General features: G+C 32.6%; 2 protein-coding genes and 1 long non-coding RNA gene across 3 annotated transcripts; all 3 read left to right on the top strand.

Moving 5' to 3' along the window:
- The first annotated feature begins 819 nt into the window (after positions 1-819).
- On the top strand, positions 820-2,180 carry LOC127905572 (uncharacterized). The gene is made up of 5 exons (XM_052454589.1): positions 820-840; positions 921-1,078; positions 1,189-1,662; positions 1,818-1,905; positions 2,133-2,180. Exons 1-5 carry the CDS (start codon positions 820-822, stop codon positions 2,178-2,180), a joined length of 789 nt encoding a protein of 262 aa, XP_052310549.1.
- A 9,744-nt stretch (positions 2,181-11,924) lies between these two features.
- LOC7497737 (phytosulfokines 3) lies at positions 11,925-12,765 on the top strand. The gene is made up of 2 exons (XM_002310293.4): positions 11,925-12,206; positions 12,308-12,765. The coding sequence occupies exons 1-2, from the start codon at positions 12,081-12,083 to the stop codon at positions 12,434-12,436; spliced, it is 255 nt and encodes an 84-aa protein (XP_002310329.1). The 5' UTR covers positions 11,925-12,080; the 3' UTR covers positions 12,437-12,765.
- A 2,045-nt stretch (positions 12,766-14,810) lies between these two features.
- LOC18101245 (uncharacterized) lies at positions 14,811-16,933 on the top strand. The gene is made up of 2 exons (XR_002982848.2): positions 14,811-15,103; positions 16,527-16,933. It is a non-coding gene; the product is annotated as an uncharacterized LOC18101245 (long non-coding RNA).
- The last annotated feature ends 1,757 nt before the right edge of the window (positions 16,934-18,690 follow it).

Genomic DNA, 18,690 nt, shown 5'->3' with positions numbered 1-18,690 from the left:
TTTGAGGTTAGTTGGCTTTTTCTAGGACAATTTTGGACAAAAAACAGAGATCACAGAAGAGTATATGATTTCAGAAAATAATAAAGCCGCAGTAGAATTGTCTTATGAGATGAGATGTGAAAGAGAATGTTACAGTAGCTAATAAGAATAATAAATTAATTATTGTTTGCTAGGAATGAAATTGCTAGCAAGGAACCCACCGTAGCTAATAATAATAATAAATTGATTAGTTGTTGTGTTGTTTGGTAGGGAGGAACCCACCGTGTTATATTTCGTTTTATCTACAACGATGTGAATCTTTTTTAAAAACATTTGACAACATTAATGAAGTGTTGATTCTAGGTTCAAACTTTCTCTAAAAATTGTCATAGAAAAGTAATTGTTGTCTTTGCCGGGTTTCGAGTTACAGAATTCCGAGGTTTGCTGTGTTGTTTTTAATACGATAGCATCAAACCATTTTCGCCTTTGTTGCCCAATTGTAATTTTTTCTCATTCATATTTGTTACTTCTTTTTCTCTTACTTGCATTCAGGTGCAGCAAATTTAACTGGGACTGCTGCATCACTTTGGTATTTCAATCCAAATATTCCAGAAGTTCTGCCATATAAGCAATTGTAAATCCCTCTTACTCTAAAAAAATTTTCCATTTCATTTTTACTTAAGCAATAAATATTTATTATTAACTATTTGAAATTCTGTTTAATTCAGTTATAGCCAGGTGTCGCATGATGTCCATAAACTTCCTCCATCTTTGAATGCTGTTGTGTCATTGGATCAACAAATAAATGAAAACCGGAAAACAATTAAAGAGATCTTATGCATGGATCCACATCAACATAAGGTTTCACTGCTAATGCTTATGCGTATTCTTTTAACTGTATTTTTTAACTTCTATTCTCACTTCTGCTTTTATCAACGCAGAATATGCGATTCACTTGCATGGCATCTATTACTGATTATGATCTCTTTAATGGGTGGTGGTCCAAAACATGCCCAAAATGCACTAAAACACTCTCAGGACCATCAGACAACCTCAGATGCTTTGAACATGGAACTCCAGACTCTGCACCAATTCCATCGTAAAAAAATTCAATGCCCACATTATTGTTTCGTATAGATTTATTTCTTCATGAAATTAATACATTTATATTTTACTCCATTACAAATAACTATTGATGTCTTGGTGCAGGTTTAAAGTGAACTGCATTGTAACTGATGACAAAGATGTCACAAACTTCTTCTTATCTGGAAAAACTGCTGAGAACTTTTTCAACGCCTCAGCACATCATCTGGTTTATGACAAGAAATATGTTGATCCTTATACAGTCCCACCACAAATGACTGAAGTATTGAACAAGATGAAAATCTTTCAACTACGTTTCGGGGCTTATAAATCAGCAATCAACAGATGTGACATCTTTGTTACAAATGTTTTTGACGAAGGCATCAAACAGTCTTCAGAGATTCAATCAGAACAATTTGGTGCTGGGTCCTCAACCACTCCTACAACCATTACTATTGAAAACTCATCAATAGTTCAAGCGGACACGCTTACTCCAATAACACCACCTGACAGCACTCCACCATCTCAACACCAAGAAGACAGTTACCGCCTAAAGGCTAAGAAAAGTTTAGATTTCACCGATCCTCATTCAGAAAAAATGTAAGTTTCGTTTTATTACACATATATTTATATTCTCATATTCAATACTTTTAATCATTGCTGAACAATTTCATGCCTTTACTTTCATACATCACCTGCATTCCTATAAATAAACTTCCTTATAAAATAATATTCTCTGTTCCTTAATTTTGCAGTCATCTAAAACAGAAATCAATCATTCTCGATGAAGAAGATGAACCACCAACTAAAAGAAACAAAGACAACCTTTCTCCATCATCAGAGGTCGTTTTGCACACCAATTATGCATTCTTAATTTTTGTTACTTAAGACACATATGCATTCTTAGTTTTTGTTACTGAAGTTCATTCAAAATGCATGATACATTCAATATATATACTATATGATTAGCTTTGGATTTTTTGAACAATGCAACTGAGGATGCATGATTATTATTAAACTTACTTAAAAAGGCATAATACACTGATGATTGATGTTTCTTTTTCTTATAGATGCACACTGATGATTTTTTCTCTTCTGCAATTGACATTATTGCCTAAATTGTTTTTATTATTGTTAAAATTGTGTATTAATTGTTTTACTATATCTTATAACGGACTTTTGGAATGAATATAGTCCTTAACATATTCTAGATTGAATTATGCAATTGATTGTATTGAAAATGGATGTGATTATGGATGAAATGTTACTCAGATTGTGTGCAGGTTGTGTTATGAATAACTTGGGATCTCCCGATATAGGGGAAACTCTGCCAAAATTTCGTTAGAAATTTCGGCGATATGAAAAAAAAATTCTCATACTTCATCTACTCTTTTTATAAGTGGAAACATTAAACAAATTAAACACCTAGGAGAAAAATATTTAGGGTTGTTACTGATAATGATTCATTTTCTGCTATTCATTTTTTTCATCTAAATGTTTATGTTACATCTACTTGAATTGTTTTATCATTCGTCTCATTCGCTTTCTCCAAGTACATATATGTATGTATGTTTTATCTATACATCCAAGTCTTCTCTTCCTTTTTTCTAATGTCTACAATGATTTTTACAGCATATGATATTAATTTTTAATTGTTTCTTTACTGATTTGCTGCATTTATTCTTCCATAATATTTGCTTAAATTTTTGAATGCATGACTTAATTTCTTCATCATTTCATTTATTACTTTGCGAATTTTATTTTTTTCAGGAAGATTAGCAACAAAATGATATGTCTCATTTTGAAGGAGGGATTTCACTTCGTTCTGCACCTCAACATCCCTCTATTTTGCGCTGATGTACAAATTGTATAATTAGCACTCTTTTGTCATCTTTTGTGACACTATGTATATACCAAAAGATGTAACCTATGTTTACAAAATAAACTCTTTTATATTGTAGTTCTAAACTTTTATATTATAAGTTTATCGTTTTTAATGTAATTATATAATATTATATACGCAGCAATGCCCGCTGCAACGCGCGGGCATATAGCTAGTATATATATATTGATGGACTCAGTGATGGATGCCCTTTTCTTTTTATGTGTGAAGAATTCTTTTTCTCACCAAAATTATAGCTACTTCTGCTTATTAGCATGATATATTTTTTTAAAAAACTTTTAAAAAAAACACAATTTAAAAAAGAATGAGCAAAATAACATAATTTGTACATGTCGCAATTGAGAAATACAAAATTCAAGCTTATCACTGTTAAAAAACATGACATATCAAAAAAGTTTAAAATGAGCTAACACATATTACAACCAAGAAAGGAGAGAGAAATAAAAAAAATATAAGAAGTACACTGATACTTTGATTACGATACTACTGGTACCATTAAAAACCTTCAATAAGACTAATCTAATAACACCAAAAAAGATTGTCAATGACAATCCAAGTGTGTCACAATTTCCCTTTAAAAGTTGCGAGTGCCTTACTTGCCTTTGGCGATAAGTGTGGACCATTATATTTATCGTTGATGACCTTCATTGGTGTTGTTGAATTCATCTCTTTGAGATGTTTAAAATGGTATTGGTGGTGTTATAATTGGAGTTTTGATGTGTCTCTAGGTTTTTTTTTCTCGTTCCTCTCTCATCATTGTATTTTGTAAAGAGAGAGGAGAGATCAAAGAAGAAAAAAACTCTAAAGTCACATCAAAACTCTAGTTACGACACCACTAGTACGATTAAAAAGATTTCGACAAGATAAATCTAATGATATAAAAAAAGTTCACCAATGGTGAATAAAGTGAGACACACTTGCTACCAAATGCTAGTGAGCGACTTGCCATTTTTGGACGACAAATATGGTACACTTGGGTCATCATTGATGACTTTTCTTGGTGTTGTTAGATTCGTCTCATTAAGATCTTTCTGATGGTATCAATGATGTCATAATAGGAGCTTCATTGTGCCCTTTAGTCTCTTTTTTTATTTTTTTCTCTCATCTTTTTTATTGTAATTTATGCAACTCATTTCACAATTTCTTTTAAATATCATGTTTCTAAATAACAATAAACTTGAATTTCATGTTTTCCAATCACGATATATATGAATTGTATTATTTTTATGTTTTTTTTAAACCGTGTTATTTAACTATATTTTTTTAAAAATATTCTAATTTCTTGTAAGAAAACAAAAAAATATTTCATCTCTTTTTTCTCTCCTGCATATGAAAACCAAGGAAAAAGAGCGTATTCTTGGGAAAGTAAGATAGAACGGAATTATTCCCTTATTACCACATAATTGGGTCAAGTCCAATCATAGATGTCTATTTCTTTCCTTTGTTTTTTTTTTTTTGCTTGCTATCCCAGCCAAAAAGTCCAAAATAAGCAAAGTTAAGTATTGGGATCAACAAAGATCAAATGGGCCAAGGTGAGGATAACCACACCGGAATGGCCCATGCTATCTATGATCATTACCACTATTTATCCGACCACCCTTTCCCAAGGGAATGAGAAAAGACTGCTCGTCAATGCTTTTAGTTTTGAGGCCACATGACATGACTACTGGAAGGACAGCTTAGAGGACACCATGGCTTTTATGAGAATCAGTATTTGGCTTGATATCTATCCATCCTTGACATCATGGCCTGCATAAGCATGGCTTCACACTTCGTTAATAATTTGTTCCCACATCAAGAACGCTTCCATTCAAGACACGTAAGACTTCGTTTATAAATGTGGTGGGAAGCTACGTACTGACAAGTTCAGTTTCATGTCGCCATAATTCTTAATGAACATCAATAATAACTTTCTTTGATAATATTTGGAATGCCCTTTTCGCTGTTATGACTTAGCATCAAAGAAGCGTATTCTTCTTGGTTCACACTCATGTATTTGGCCCCTTTTGACCATCTTTCTGTAAAAGTTAGGCATCGATATTATCCTGTCCAAACCTCAATCAGCAACAAGTTCAAACAAATTATTGTATGGTGATTACCTAGTTGCATGGAACAGCTTCCTGACTATCCTATCATTTGATGGGCAACGTTTTGGTCACTTCAGATAGTGTTCTTGTACTCTTGTTTGATTGCAACTCCATGTCCATATTTCCACTGACAATTGCTACCTTGAAAGGCATGTGAAATGAAGGTAGAGAAACAATGCAACTTGTAAAACATATATAGGTTTTGCCCATGGCAAGAAATATTGACATAAAGCCTCACACCTTTTCATATAGTACAAACACTGTCCATGATAGACTTTGCAGCCCTAATTTGTGCTCGTATTAATTGTCATGGTGTGTAGTCAAATCCTGCTTTGGTTTCATATAACTGGAAGTCTGCAGGACAGGTTCAAAGATTTATCTTTAATTTGTGCATATAATTTCTATCATGGAGCCCACTGCCCAGGCAATTACACATGATATGGAAGACCCTATTTTCATTTTTACTTGCACCAATTAGTCAGATTAAATTCATAATTGAAGCCAGTTCTTCAGTGTACCCTACCATTCAACTTTCACAACTTCTTTAATAAAGTGTGAATAGATTGCTCATGAATTCTCAGAATGATAAAAAGACACCACATATGATCACTATGGCTATATATAGGTAATTAATTAATTTTTTTCACGTATAAGCTAACCCTTAGAAATTAATATCATTTCTAGTGATTTGTGTTAGCTAGGTTAAAATTGATCATATTTTCAGGTAATGCTCTAAATTCAATTATGGATGACCTATTTAAAATGGATTTAATCATGACATATCAATCTTGGCTAAAAAATATATTTTATATTAAAAATAAATTAAAACTACATATTCTATGGCCACAAAAAAAAATTGTATTTGTATTTGGTAAATCCCTGTCATTTTATTGCCATAAAAACAATTAAAACATTACCATCATGATTGATTATCAGTTTTATACTTTTATATCTTGTTTGGAACCAAATTTCTTATTAAATAAAATAAATTGATAAGCCGAATTAAAATAATTATGAATTTTGAAGTTCATTATACATTAAAGTAATTGAATCGAATTAGTCTATTTTTCTTAAAATAAGCTTAACTCCTTTACTATTTAGAAGGTACAAAAGTAAAACAGTGATTTGAATTAAAAAATTAAAATTAAAAAAGAAAAATTAAATTAATCCTGAGAGATGGAACAGTAAAATCCTCAAACAAATCAAACTCCTTTTAATCTTTATTTATTTTTTAAATAATATCTTTACAAATAACAGGGTATTTAACGCTAGGTAATTTTTTTTTATTTTTTTTAATAAAACTTGAAGATGAGAGCGCTCTCCTTCTCCTCCTCCTCCTCCTCCTCTTCTTCTTTAATTACACAGTGAAAATGTTCTCGGGTTAGTTACACATCAACTAAGACTAAATTCTTTTCCAACAATTTTAAAAATGTATTTTTCAAGTCTTACCAACCTTTTTTTATATATATTCTAATTAGTATTTGCAATGGATATTAAAGGAGAATATTGATCTCTAGCTAGGTGAAATTATAACCAAGCTTATAAGGACCAATTAAAGAGCTCCTAAAACTAGTAATTTTTTTCAAAATGATTCTTGTTATTCAAACAGCCTGTTAGCTGTCATGGAAATGTAGTCCAGTGATAGCCAATAGAAAAATCAAGGGGAAATTATAAGATTTGACTTTGGGAGTTTGGGTGCGAAGGAGCCTAATCCAGTATGAAACCACCAACCGAGTGGTATCAATATAATAAGGTTGAAAAGCCACTAGAATTTGTCAATGAAGCTTATTTCCTTCTTTAATTTTCTAAATTTGAATTTTAGAATCAATAATTTTGTCGAATGCACCAAATTAATATGGGAATACATTCTTCAAATCATATAAAAGAAATACAAAAAGAAGAAAAAAAAAGACTCATAATAGTTTTACCGACAAAGAATATATAAAATTAAAGAAAGAAAGAGGTTAATTATGATGATTCTATTAATTGTCTACAGTTTGACCTTTAATGGAATCCAATCCATTAAAGGATCGAAATACACAAACCCCAATTCCTATTTAACATGGAGTCGTCGATACGTTTGGGATTTTGATGAAGGAATATGCAATTTGCCTTGCTTTACCTACCGAAAGGATTTCATTTAGAAATGCTTTTGACTCCTTCAACAATGGCTTTAGCTTTCGGTTAAACCAGTTGATCTTTCTCATTAGAACACGCGATTCCTTGCCACAATATTATTCAAAGGAAAACCCTCCCTTTCTTTCTTCTTCTTCTTCTTCTTTGTTTTTTCTTCAAATATAAATGTTTAATTCTCACTAGTCAACCTCTGCAAACAAAGTTAGCGAGATCATGCATATATGTTGTCATATTGACGTATACATGTTCTAATGTGAAAAATGCAAACAGCCAGAATACAGTGTTATGAATCTTTGAATAATCTTCGTGTGTGTGTGTGTCTATATATAGTTATTTTTCTTGGTTCATTGAATTCTTTATATCACCAACCTGTACTTGCCAAGCATTTTAGTCCTTGTTAGAATTAATGGGATACGGCTTCTGATTGTGACATCGTGACCAAATGAGTTTTGATTCATGTTATTGACTGAAAATTAACTGTTGAATTGCTAATTATTTATTGATCTTAATTATGTTACAATTATATAAGATTTTGTATGTGTGTGTTGGCAAAATGTCTTGTGGAGAGTCAATAATATCACATAAATGATGGCAAAAAAAAAAAAAAAAAAAAAGGACTAAGAAGTCATTTATTAATCAAAGGAAGAAAAAATTATTAGTAGAACAATCCACACCTACTCAAAATCTAGTAGAAGATATTCTTTGCAATTTTTATTGATTTTAATTTTGTTGCCAGCGAGTGCGGAATATGAATCATTGTTTAAAGAAATTTTATTTTACTTGGGAGTAATTAATAATTAATAATTATAATTCACTTTTAATTAAGAAAGAAATTGATATATAGAAAAGAAATAAGTTTTAGGTGAAGATATTCTATCATTATTTATTTATTTATTTTTATTTTATGAGTCATGAATTTTAATTTCTTTTTTCCTTCTCTTAAATGTAGCTTAGAAAATCTTGCGATTTCTAGTTAAAAACAAGATCCGTGACCCACAAAAAAGGAAAAGGAAGATGAGAATTAAACAGAGGTCTCTCAAGTTTTTATCCACCCCTAACTAATGAACGAACCACCCTAGCTTGTGATCTTTTATTTTAATTCACAATGTGGATATTTCCGCTACCACCACCATTCCTCTTGGCTAAAGCAATAAGGTTTTGTGATCTTTTTAACCATTTGCATATCTGGATCGTGAGCACTAAGTAGCACTGATGTGCACTCTAATTTCAGAGTTGCATGCATGGAAGGGATACCGAGTAGCTAGAGACCTGAAATATATATATATATATATATATCAGTGGGCAACACATTCAATACGTGAATGGTGGTGGAATTAATGAAGTCAATATGCCATTCATCATAGTGTTAGAAGTCCACAATCAAAACAGTTATTTTGCCACTAATTGATGCTTCCTATAGAAGTGTCAACTACGTATTTCTCAAGCAAAATGGTAGCATTCAGACCATCTGTATATGTGCCTATGGTGGCTTTTATTCAAGTGTTATCAGGGAAGAAAAGAAGAAGGTGGCCTGGCCTTCCAGATGAATCTAGAATATGAATGTCAGTTGGATTTAAATATTTGTAAACAGAGTTGAGGAAACTTGAAGATCATCACTGACGTAGTGTATAGAGAAGAAAAAATATTCCAGAGACTTAAAATTAGGGTTAAACTGTAAAGATAATTATTGTTATACGTGTACGGTGTCATGGAAATCATCCTCCTGGATCAGAAATGGTATGGGAAGAAAAGATAGGGAATTCTTGTCCTTTATCAGTAGAAAAAAAGAATGAGAATCGTTACCTAGTATTTTGGTCACTAAAAATCCTAACTGGTCTCGCAGTCTAGAAAAGAGAACTAATTGTGTAAAGATAAGGTATTAGCACCTCTTATATACTTTACCTAAGGTGGGCTGCATTGTTTATCTGTCTGATATAAACTAAGGTATTGTTGTGTTTTCTAATCGTTGATCTGTCTAAAATTTTAAAAAAGTTCTTCTCAGTAAGGAGATTCTTATCTTATAATGTTAAAAACCTAACCGTTTTAATGTTAATATAAAAATAAAAAAACTATTTTTTTATTTGATATCAGGAATATGTCTTATGTATAAATTCATAATCCTAGATACTAACAGAAAACAAAATAATTTTCTTGTGTTTTTGAAATAGAGGCCAAATTCTCATGGCTTTAATAAATTGGTTATTAAATCCAAAAATACATGCAAATATATATATATTTTTAATTTTTATATGGAACTACGATATGATTTTTTTATATTTTTGAGAGACTTGACCGTATGCAAATTAAAATTAAAATTGTATTTTTGAAGGAAAGATTTTTTGATTTTTTTTAAGGAACCGATACGTTTAATATCAAAAACGTATCTCGCGTGTAAGTCACAATTCCATATATTAAATATGAAAGGGTGAAAACAAAAGTGGGGAAATATAAATTGATTGCAAAATTGTCATCGAACCTTTGAAAATTTGACTAAAGCCACGTTTGGCGAAACACAATAATATGTTTTAAATCGAACAAAATATCAATTTCAAAACAAATTATTTACTATTTGAAATCGACTCAAAAGCAAGCAAACACCAAACCTAAACATAAGCCATGAAATAAAAAAAAAAATCTCAATAAGCAATTACTCCAAAAAAATAAACACACCATCCAACATAAAATATCAAATAAAAAACACACATCAGTTCAAATCAATAATATCGAAACAGTCAAAATATTATACAAAACAATAAACCTTTGTCTCAAATTCCATAAGATTATAGCAATTTGTTAAAAAAATAATTTGAGGTCATGAATCGAACTTTTGAAGGCGTTTAAAGTATCTAAGAGTTACTAGAATCAAGTTAAAAGGGCCGTTGAAACAGTTGTGGCGTGTGTACTATGCACCGTTATTGATTGAGGGCCAAAAACTATTGGATATGAAGCGGCTCCTTCACCTCTTCCCTTCCCTGTCGGCTGTGTAGTTTTTTGTTACCTGCAAACAAAATAAATCTCAAACACACACAATCGGTTTATTCCTTTTTTTCTTACAGATTCACCTCTCTCAATATTTTTTTTTTTGGGCTCTTTAATGGTTGCTACCACATTGACCAATGGAGGAAGAGGTGGTTGACATCATGGTGAGTTGTTGTTGGCTGAGGGAGTGAGGAGAGAGAAGGGACAGATCTGGTGGTGTTGATTCCAATCACCAAATTTTTAGCACGGTCACTATGTGAAGGACGCCACTGCTGGGGGAGGAGACATCGCTACCGGGAGGAGGTCGCTGGTTTGTCATGGTTGAGTCACGATGGAGTTACTGGGGTGAGAGGAAGTCGTTAGTGAGGGACACGGTGGCTGGGTGGTTGGCTAGAACGAACTATGGTTGCTGTGGTCAACAATGAGGATGATCCAGGGAAGAGAAAAATGAGAATGAGTTTTTTTTTTTTTTTTGGGGGGGGGGGGAATGGGTCTAGTGTTCAAGGTTTTTTTTGGGTGTAGGGGTTGCTCAACAATGGCTGAGAGAGGGAGTAACCGGTTGGGGAAGGTTTGTGAGGGCTGTGGGTGGTTTAATTTAAGCAACAAAGAGGGAAGTAAATGTGCATGGCCAGATTTGTGAAGAGGAGGAGGTAGTAACACAGTTGCCAAAAAAAAATAGGGTTAGCTTTTTTTTTTATTATTATAGGTTTTTTTTTTTTTTTTTTTAGATTTCCCCTCTTTGTATGTGTGTGGACTTGGTGACTAGGTAACCCAAAAACAAATCGATCCCTCAACTTCTTTCTTTTTATATTTGGTCTCTATGTGAATTTTTTTTTTTGAAAAATAACAACTTCAATGTCAATTTTAAAAAGTGTGTTAACAACTAAACGCATAAAAAAGAAGTTGTAAGTGACACAAAAATGTCAAAAATATATTTTTTGGGTTTGTTAATTTTGAAAAACCCTGAAAACAAGAACAACGACAAAACTATAGAAAAATCCTCAAAGTTTATAATTTTTTATTCAATAATAAAAGCCAAAACATAGCTTAAATAATATGCTCTAAAAAACTAAAGGTGAAATAGAAAAGAAATTGATTATCAATAAATCCAGAAATAATCAAAACCTAAACGAATAAGGAAAAAGTAGATAGAAAACTATAATTTCTAAACAGTAATTTGGGTCTAGTCTATGAATCTGAATCATAAAAAGACCTAAAAATAGGTTTCTAAAGTGGAATTTTACTTTACAAACAAATTCTATGTTGTTGATTTTTGAATTATCGATAAAATTTACACAAATAGGAGGCATGGCAAAGAACCAATTTGCCCTTTTTCTTAGAATAGGTATAATCCTAGAATTTGCCCTTTTTGGATTATCGATAAAATAGGTATAATCTTATAATTTGTTCAAAAATCAATAAAAAATCATTAGCGAAAAAAATGAAATTTGATTAGTTTCTTTTTCTTTTAAATCGTTTTACTTTCTTCCGTTTACTTTTCAGTACCCATGGCAAGCCAACAGCCTGACTTTTCCCTGCTCTTTATGCCAAACGTCGCAGACCCAAGTCGGCCAAGTCACTGTATATAAATATACAAATCTGTGGTGATATCCTCAAACCTTTTCTTTTTCTTTTTTCTTTTTGTATTAATTCCAGTGGTCTTCCTTTAATTAACCCCACCTTTTTCTTTTTAAATTCCTTTTCTGGAAGAAGAATAATATTAAAAAATACTCTGGGTTTAATGTGCTATTTTAGAAGACTCCCACCATCACAGGTTCATACCATTACCATTACTCTTTCCTCTCTATAAATACCCACCACTCGATCTCTTGTCTTCTCAAGTCTCATAATCTCAGCTTTATCTTCTATCTTTCCCATATACTAGTATTCTTTCAAACTCAGTAAGCAAAACGATGGCCAATGTTAAGGTTACAACACTCTTCTTGATCGTATCCCTCCTCCTCTGCTCCACTCTAACCTACGCCGCCCGCCCTGAGCCAGGCTTCCCTAATGGTTCTTTGGCGAAGAACCAACAAAAGGTTGGTTGAACTTGGAACTTTATGATTTTTTTTAATTAATTGGTTTTTATGATTTGGTTAATATAAGTGGGTTTTTATAATTAATTTGTGAATTTGTTTAGGTTGTTGATGCTGAGCATGCAGAGGTGATGGAAGAGAGCTGTGAAGGAGTTGGTGAGGAAGAGTGCTTGATGAGAAGGACACTTGCTGCTCACACCGATTACATCTATACCCAGAAGCACAAACCATGAAGTAGAGCAACCATTATCGTCTTATTCTGTATGGATCATGTCATGATCGATTATACCTGTTCGTGATCATATTGCATGTTTGCTTAGCTTAAACTATAATCAATATTTGTTCAAATTAAAGAAGAATGATGGTCTATATATACATATATATAGTATTGGTGTATTACAAATGGGTTTTTATTTTTTATTTTTTATTGTCCCGTTTTGTTTGGAACATATTGGAAAGCCATTTATATATATAGGGTTTGGTTTTTCCAGAGATGATTCCCATGTGTGTAACTGAACTTAATCATAGTTAATTTATGAAATCCCATAATTATTTACTTATATATTTCAACCTTTAATTAAGCTGTTTTTTAAAATAAAAGCAGTTTCTCAAAGGGAAAAAGAAGAAGAAGAAAGAAGCTACTCTCAGAAAGCATTGATAAGACCTGAAAAAAATCCCATATAATTCTTGCTGTGCAAATGTATCCTTTCTCGTGTCATTAAGAAAAAGCTATGTCAATCATGGAGGCCTTATCAACGGAGAATATTCTGTAGGAAGTAGATGGCGTTGTATCTGACCTGACAAAAGATTCTTTTGTCGATCGAGTCACTGCAATTTCCTCTTTGACTCCACCAACTTCTATTGAGTTAGGCAAAATTAATCTGGGTACATTTCATAGTGGTCGGTTAGCTATTGTGCATGCCACCAAGGTACTGATATTATAATTAGTGACCAGTGTTATCGATAATCAGCAATTTGTTTTACCAAACATGGTTAAATAGTTAATCTAAATTCATTTGTCTAATTTGTATTAATAGTCAATAATTATGATAGTTTTTTTATTAGTTAATTAAGAGATTAGCGTTAATATATAGTTAATATTTAACAGGACAGAAAAGTCGTATTGATTAGCTTAACCTAAATTCATTTGTCTAATTATATGAACACATGCAGTAATCTCTCGAAGGTCATTTTAAAGAGAGCCTAGCTAATCCCTAAAAGCATAGGCATAATCAAGATATTCTAGCGACTAGAACAAGGATTTCTACAATAGACAACCCCCCACGACAAGAAAAGATGTATCCCTTTAGCCAGATTCATTGTTAAAAACCTCCATTTCTTAAGGTTATAGGTCGTAGGTTGTAGCCGCGTGACCATCAATCTAAATCCTAGAAGTGTAATCCTAGAAAATATGGAAAAACATAGAACATGACAAAATCCAAAAGCAATTAAAGCACAATATGTTGCATGCGATATATGTATGTGTACGTGTCTGTTCATCATGTGATCAACTGCATAATTAATGCAACGAAACTTGTAATGCTTGTGGTAGAGGACTCCAAATCCAATAAAGAGCAGTAAATGACAGCGATTAGCAGCACCAGTGCTAACGCCTAGCTAGTGGATTTATTGCATACCTAGCTGATGCCATACAAATTTATGATCTTGTTTGGAATTGAATACGAACAACCACTCTACCATGTTCAGTTGAAAAACAACAAAAAGGGCATAAATTGCTGTTGGTGAGAGTTGGCTGTTGAGTAATGAAGCCAATTTGAATATTGCAATGTGTTGTGTATTAGCCATGGCAATAAATGAAGGACTTGATTGCGATTTAATCGATCTTTAGATAAATATAACATTATTCTATGATGTAAGATCGATATCATATATAGAACTCCATTATCTATCACGAAACTGGCTTTTGAAGTTCTTAATCGAAGTAGTTTGGGCCATAAGGAATGATTTTGTTTGACTTAAAAAATATGGTGAAGAAATGTCAATTAGTATCTAGAAGAGGAGAATTGGGTGCACAAGCACAAGGATTTATATGGTGAATCCATGTGCATGGTGGACCTTGCTCTAGCTAGCTCACCATTTATATATATGGACCATGCATGATCAGTAGCTATCCTTCTTAGCTTTTGACAAAACTGTGAAGTGAACACATGATCATCGTTAATGGTCCTCGCATTGTCTCTGCTAGCTAGCTTATCTAGAAAGTGGCATCGCTAGCTACTGCATGCGAGCGATGAGATACCGTGTAAAATTAACCCATATTTCATTGATTGTTGATAAGAAGCGTGTGAAGCGAACAAAAACCCATATTTGACTTGAGACCAATCGAGGAAGTCGTAGATTCAAGTTGTAACCATTTTTTTCAATCACTATATGTGAAATTCTCTTCTTAAAAAACTATATATATGACTGGATGCAATTAATCTTGAACCTAGGAAGTACAAAATTAATGAATTTAAAGACCTCTCGATAATAAAATTAATATTTTTAAATAAAAAATATAGCAAATAAAAGGAAGAGTTTTAAATGTTAGAAACAAGAATGATTATATTGATATGTTTTTCTTTTTATTCTTTTGACAAGAAAGAAATGCTCTGTATATAATAGGGGGCCATGCCAACCCTGGTCCAAAATATTTCATGGGCTATTAATATATGAAAAGGTTAGGCCAAGCCTGGCTCACAAGGCCATACAAAATGCTTGTATTCAAGGCCAACTTGCTTTTACCTGAAATCCAAACCCTTGAAAAGAAAACCCTGAAATTGAAATTGAAGAGATGCATCCAAATGCAAGAAAGAGAGGGTCTTTAATCTCTTTGAATCCAAAATTATGTTCTTTAGAAGCAGGTTTCTCTCCTTTCCCCTGGTGATTGGAGCTGTTATGTAAGTTTTCCTTATGTTTCTTTTTCCACATACTTGTTAGTTTCTGACTTCCTGTTTATGTTGCTTGGATTTGCTGGCTTCTTTTGCTCATAAAAACAAGCATGTGCACTAAATTCAGCCCTTTAGATCAGATATTTTAGGACCCATTACCTGTTTATACTGATAGATGGAGTTGATTCAACTAAATTATAATAGGAAAAATTTGGAGAGTTGATGTGTATTTGTTTTTAACTAAGGTTTCACATTTATGCTGATTTTAAGGAATCTTTTGGAGGTCGAAGTACTTTTTATTAGATTAGTTGTTGAAGCAACCCAAATAGTCTAAACTGATTTCATAGATGTTTTAGAAATTGTGGATAATGGCAGTCAAGAGGGAAGAAACTTTCATTGCTTCTTGACTAATCGCAGCACATGATTGCCAAAATGTGACTTATCTGGTAAATGTGACTTGATATTATTGCTTCTCCTGCATTTCATCCAACTCCCTCTATATCTGTGGGGATATTGGTGTTTCTACCAAAAGTAACTGTGAAGTAAATATCATGTTTCTACGGAAACCTAGCTTGCTTCTGCCTTCAAAATATGTTCTCTGCTCCCCATTTTCTTGAAATTCTGTATCCCAAATTTCGGTGCAAAATTTGCATTTAACGCATTAAAAAAAAACATATGGTGGAAGAAAAATGAAATTGATGCGGGGGTGGTTTAACACTTGATGCAGTTGGGTGGTTTTGCTACACTGAGTGTGAAAGTTTTTTGCCATCTGTACTATGACTTTCCCTTTAATCATTATGCTTGCACTGGGATTATTATTTTTCTGAGTGGAATTCATTCAGTCACTCCATTTGATAGAAATCTCATGTTCTTTTTTTATTTTTCATTGGACAATATACCTGGTTACTTATATTTTAGTTTTTCGTAGTCGAACAGTTTGTACCATCTTTGAGGTATTGTTGAAAGAGGAGATTAATGAAGAAATGCATATCGTACTATTGGAACTGAACTATATGCATTTAGATGAGTAGCATTTCCTTTTAAGTTTCTGTTAGGCTTTTAACATACAACTTTGTGTTAAAAAAAATTCCAAACGAAAGCCAGCATGCAATGTTCTCCCCTTTTGCTTGTTCTGAGAATTTAATAGAGCTCTACTTACAGCTTCTTCTGAGTTTACTTGATTGAACTATTCTTGTGAATTTTGAGCTTCTCTGATCAGAGTTGTGTCAATTTTTGCTGAAATTTTATGTCAAAATTGGACAAAGAATTTTATCTGAAACTATTTTTGCAATAACAATATAAAGGCACAGCTTTTTGATGACCTCAATGTACCGTTAATATACCCATCAGCTACCAAGCCTCCAATCAAAATTTTCATATTATTTCATAACGTCTTTTATGCTTTGTGAATGACTTTATAAGGATTTTGCAGCATTGGAGTCGTTTCAGGGAAGGCAATATTTGGACCCCCACTTGATGAGTACTGGAAAAAGAAGCTTGATGAAGAGGCAGCAGCAAAAGAGACTGACACAAGCTCCACCTAGCAAATAATACTTGGAAAGAACTTCTGCACAACAATAGCGGAGAAATCAATTTTCCAGTTTGCTTATTCATATGTTTTATTCAATTTTTAAAATGTAGAATCTGGAGCACATGATGCTATATTTTAGATAAGGTGGGGTCCCAGCTACATCTGTGGGAGGATAAGATAAACATGGTTGGTTATGTTATCATTTTGCTTGTTTTCTGGTCAAAGGAGAAAGGCTTAAGCAACCTTTACCTCATAACTGCCCTTGAATTGCACTTCCCAATAAATAATGTTGTTGAATTTTGTTCTCATCAGGAGGCCATTGGCGGTGAAGTTTAGCATGTTATTGAACTTCTCTGAGAAGAAGACAGCTCGTGTATTCTATACTGATCCTAACTTGAGCATTGATCCCTTCTGTTCATTTCTACCTCAAGCTTCTTATAAACATTTTAACCTTTTCACCTGGGCTTTGCATCATGGTTTGAGCCTGTGCTATATATTTATGTTGCTTAAAAAGTGACACTAGTTCAACTAGAAGTAGGCGGACCATTAGCCAATGAATTATATTCCTCATTTCTGAAGTTGAATCAATGAAACAATTTATAAACTGATTTGAACTTAACTGATTAGCCTTTATTGGATAGGAGCTGGGAGCTGGGAGCAATCTCTCTTCTTCGTGGACATGTAAACACCAATGATGTTTTTTCATGTTTTAAAATATCAGCACGTTAAAATGATTTGAAAATATTAAAAATATATTAATTTAAAATTAATAAAAAAAATAAAAATAAAATTAATATTTTTTAAAAACACTTTTAAAATACAGAAAGAAACAGGTTAACCTGGAAGACTGGATGTAAACCAAAAAAAAACATTGAGTGCAAACTAGGGCCTCAAGAAACCCTAGTTCTAGGTAAATTATTCCTCAACAACAACTTGCAAATCCAAAAATGTTAAATCCAGATGACTACGTGCAGAAGTGTCTTTAGCAAGTGATATACTACTTTGTTTGGGAACGCGGTTGAAATCATGTTTTTTTAAATTTTTTTTTATTAAATTATTTTTGAATGTTTTTTTGATATATTAATTTCAAAAATAATTTTTTTTTTTAAAAAAATTATTTTAATATATTTTTAAGTAAAAAATACTTTAAACTATCACCACTACCATAATCTCATTCAACAATTCCAAAACAGGGCAGTAATCTTAAAAGAAAATCTATATGATACGGTTTAGGATCCGCAAGCATCATCAGCCCGTGGCAAAACTGTTCCACTACAGCTGATGCTTTCGCAAAATCCTGCCAGAAGACTTTGCACCATGTTGGAAAAAGGAAATCTTAAAACAGAAAAGGCATCTTACTGTGCCCCAATTCACGAGAAAACATGCAACCACTTGATATTCTGCCACTGTCTTTGCTTCCATGATATCAATACAATCCAACAACCGCACATACTGCCGTAGACTTCATATAGACGTTTGCCAGTAATATACAAGTTTGTTTCAGTCTAACAGGATAGGGAAATTGTAACTGGAAAGAAAATATCCAGAAAGTTCAAACATGCAAAAAATAATCTGAGCACGATCTAGATAGAAAGTTACTCTAAACCATGTTACAATGATAATCACCTGTTGATAGTACTCTTGAACAATGGAGTGGAGTACATCAATAGTCCATCAGCAGCAGGCACTGCATTGCTCCTCATAGCCACAGAAAACCTTTATCTCTATAGGCGATTCAAAGACATTACTAGGGGAGTTCAACAATCAACATGTTCAGATTGATGCCATTATAAGTAACGGGAAAGTCATCTTTCATAACATGAAAACCAAACAAAGCCAGTACGCAATCGAAATGAAATTGAATCATGTAAATGCTCTGCATATGCATGGATTTACAAGATAAAACCTGTTTCTTGGAAATTTATTCAACCATATACATTACTACATGTTCATGTTCTCGTCAATAAGAACGAATGCAAAGTGACCTTTGTCTGATAAACTTCTAAAAACTTCTTAAATGGTACCAAACGAAGACAAGTTTTACAACAATATCAGAATAGAGGAT

This window comes from Populus trichocarpa, chromosome 7 (assembly GCF_000002775.5).
Source record: "Populus trichocarpa isolate Nisqually-1 chromosome 7, P.trichocarpa_v4.1, whole genome shotgun sequence".
Classification (NCBI taxonomy): Eukaryota; Viridiplantae; Streptophyta; class Magnoliopsida; order Malpighiales; family Salicaceae; genus Populus; species Populus trichocarpa.
This window is presented reverse-complemented; position numbering and strand designations above follow the sequence as displayed.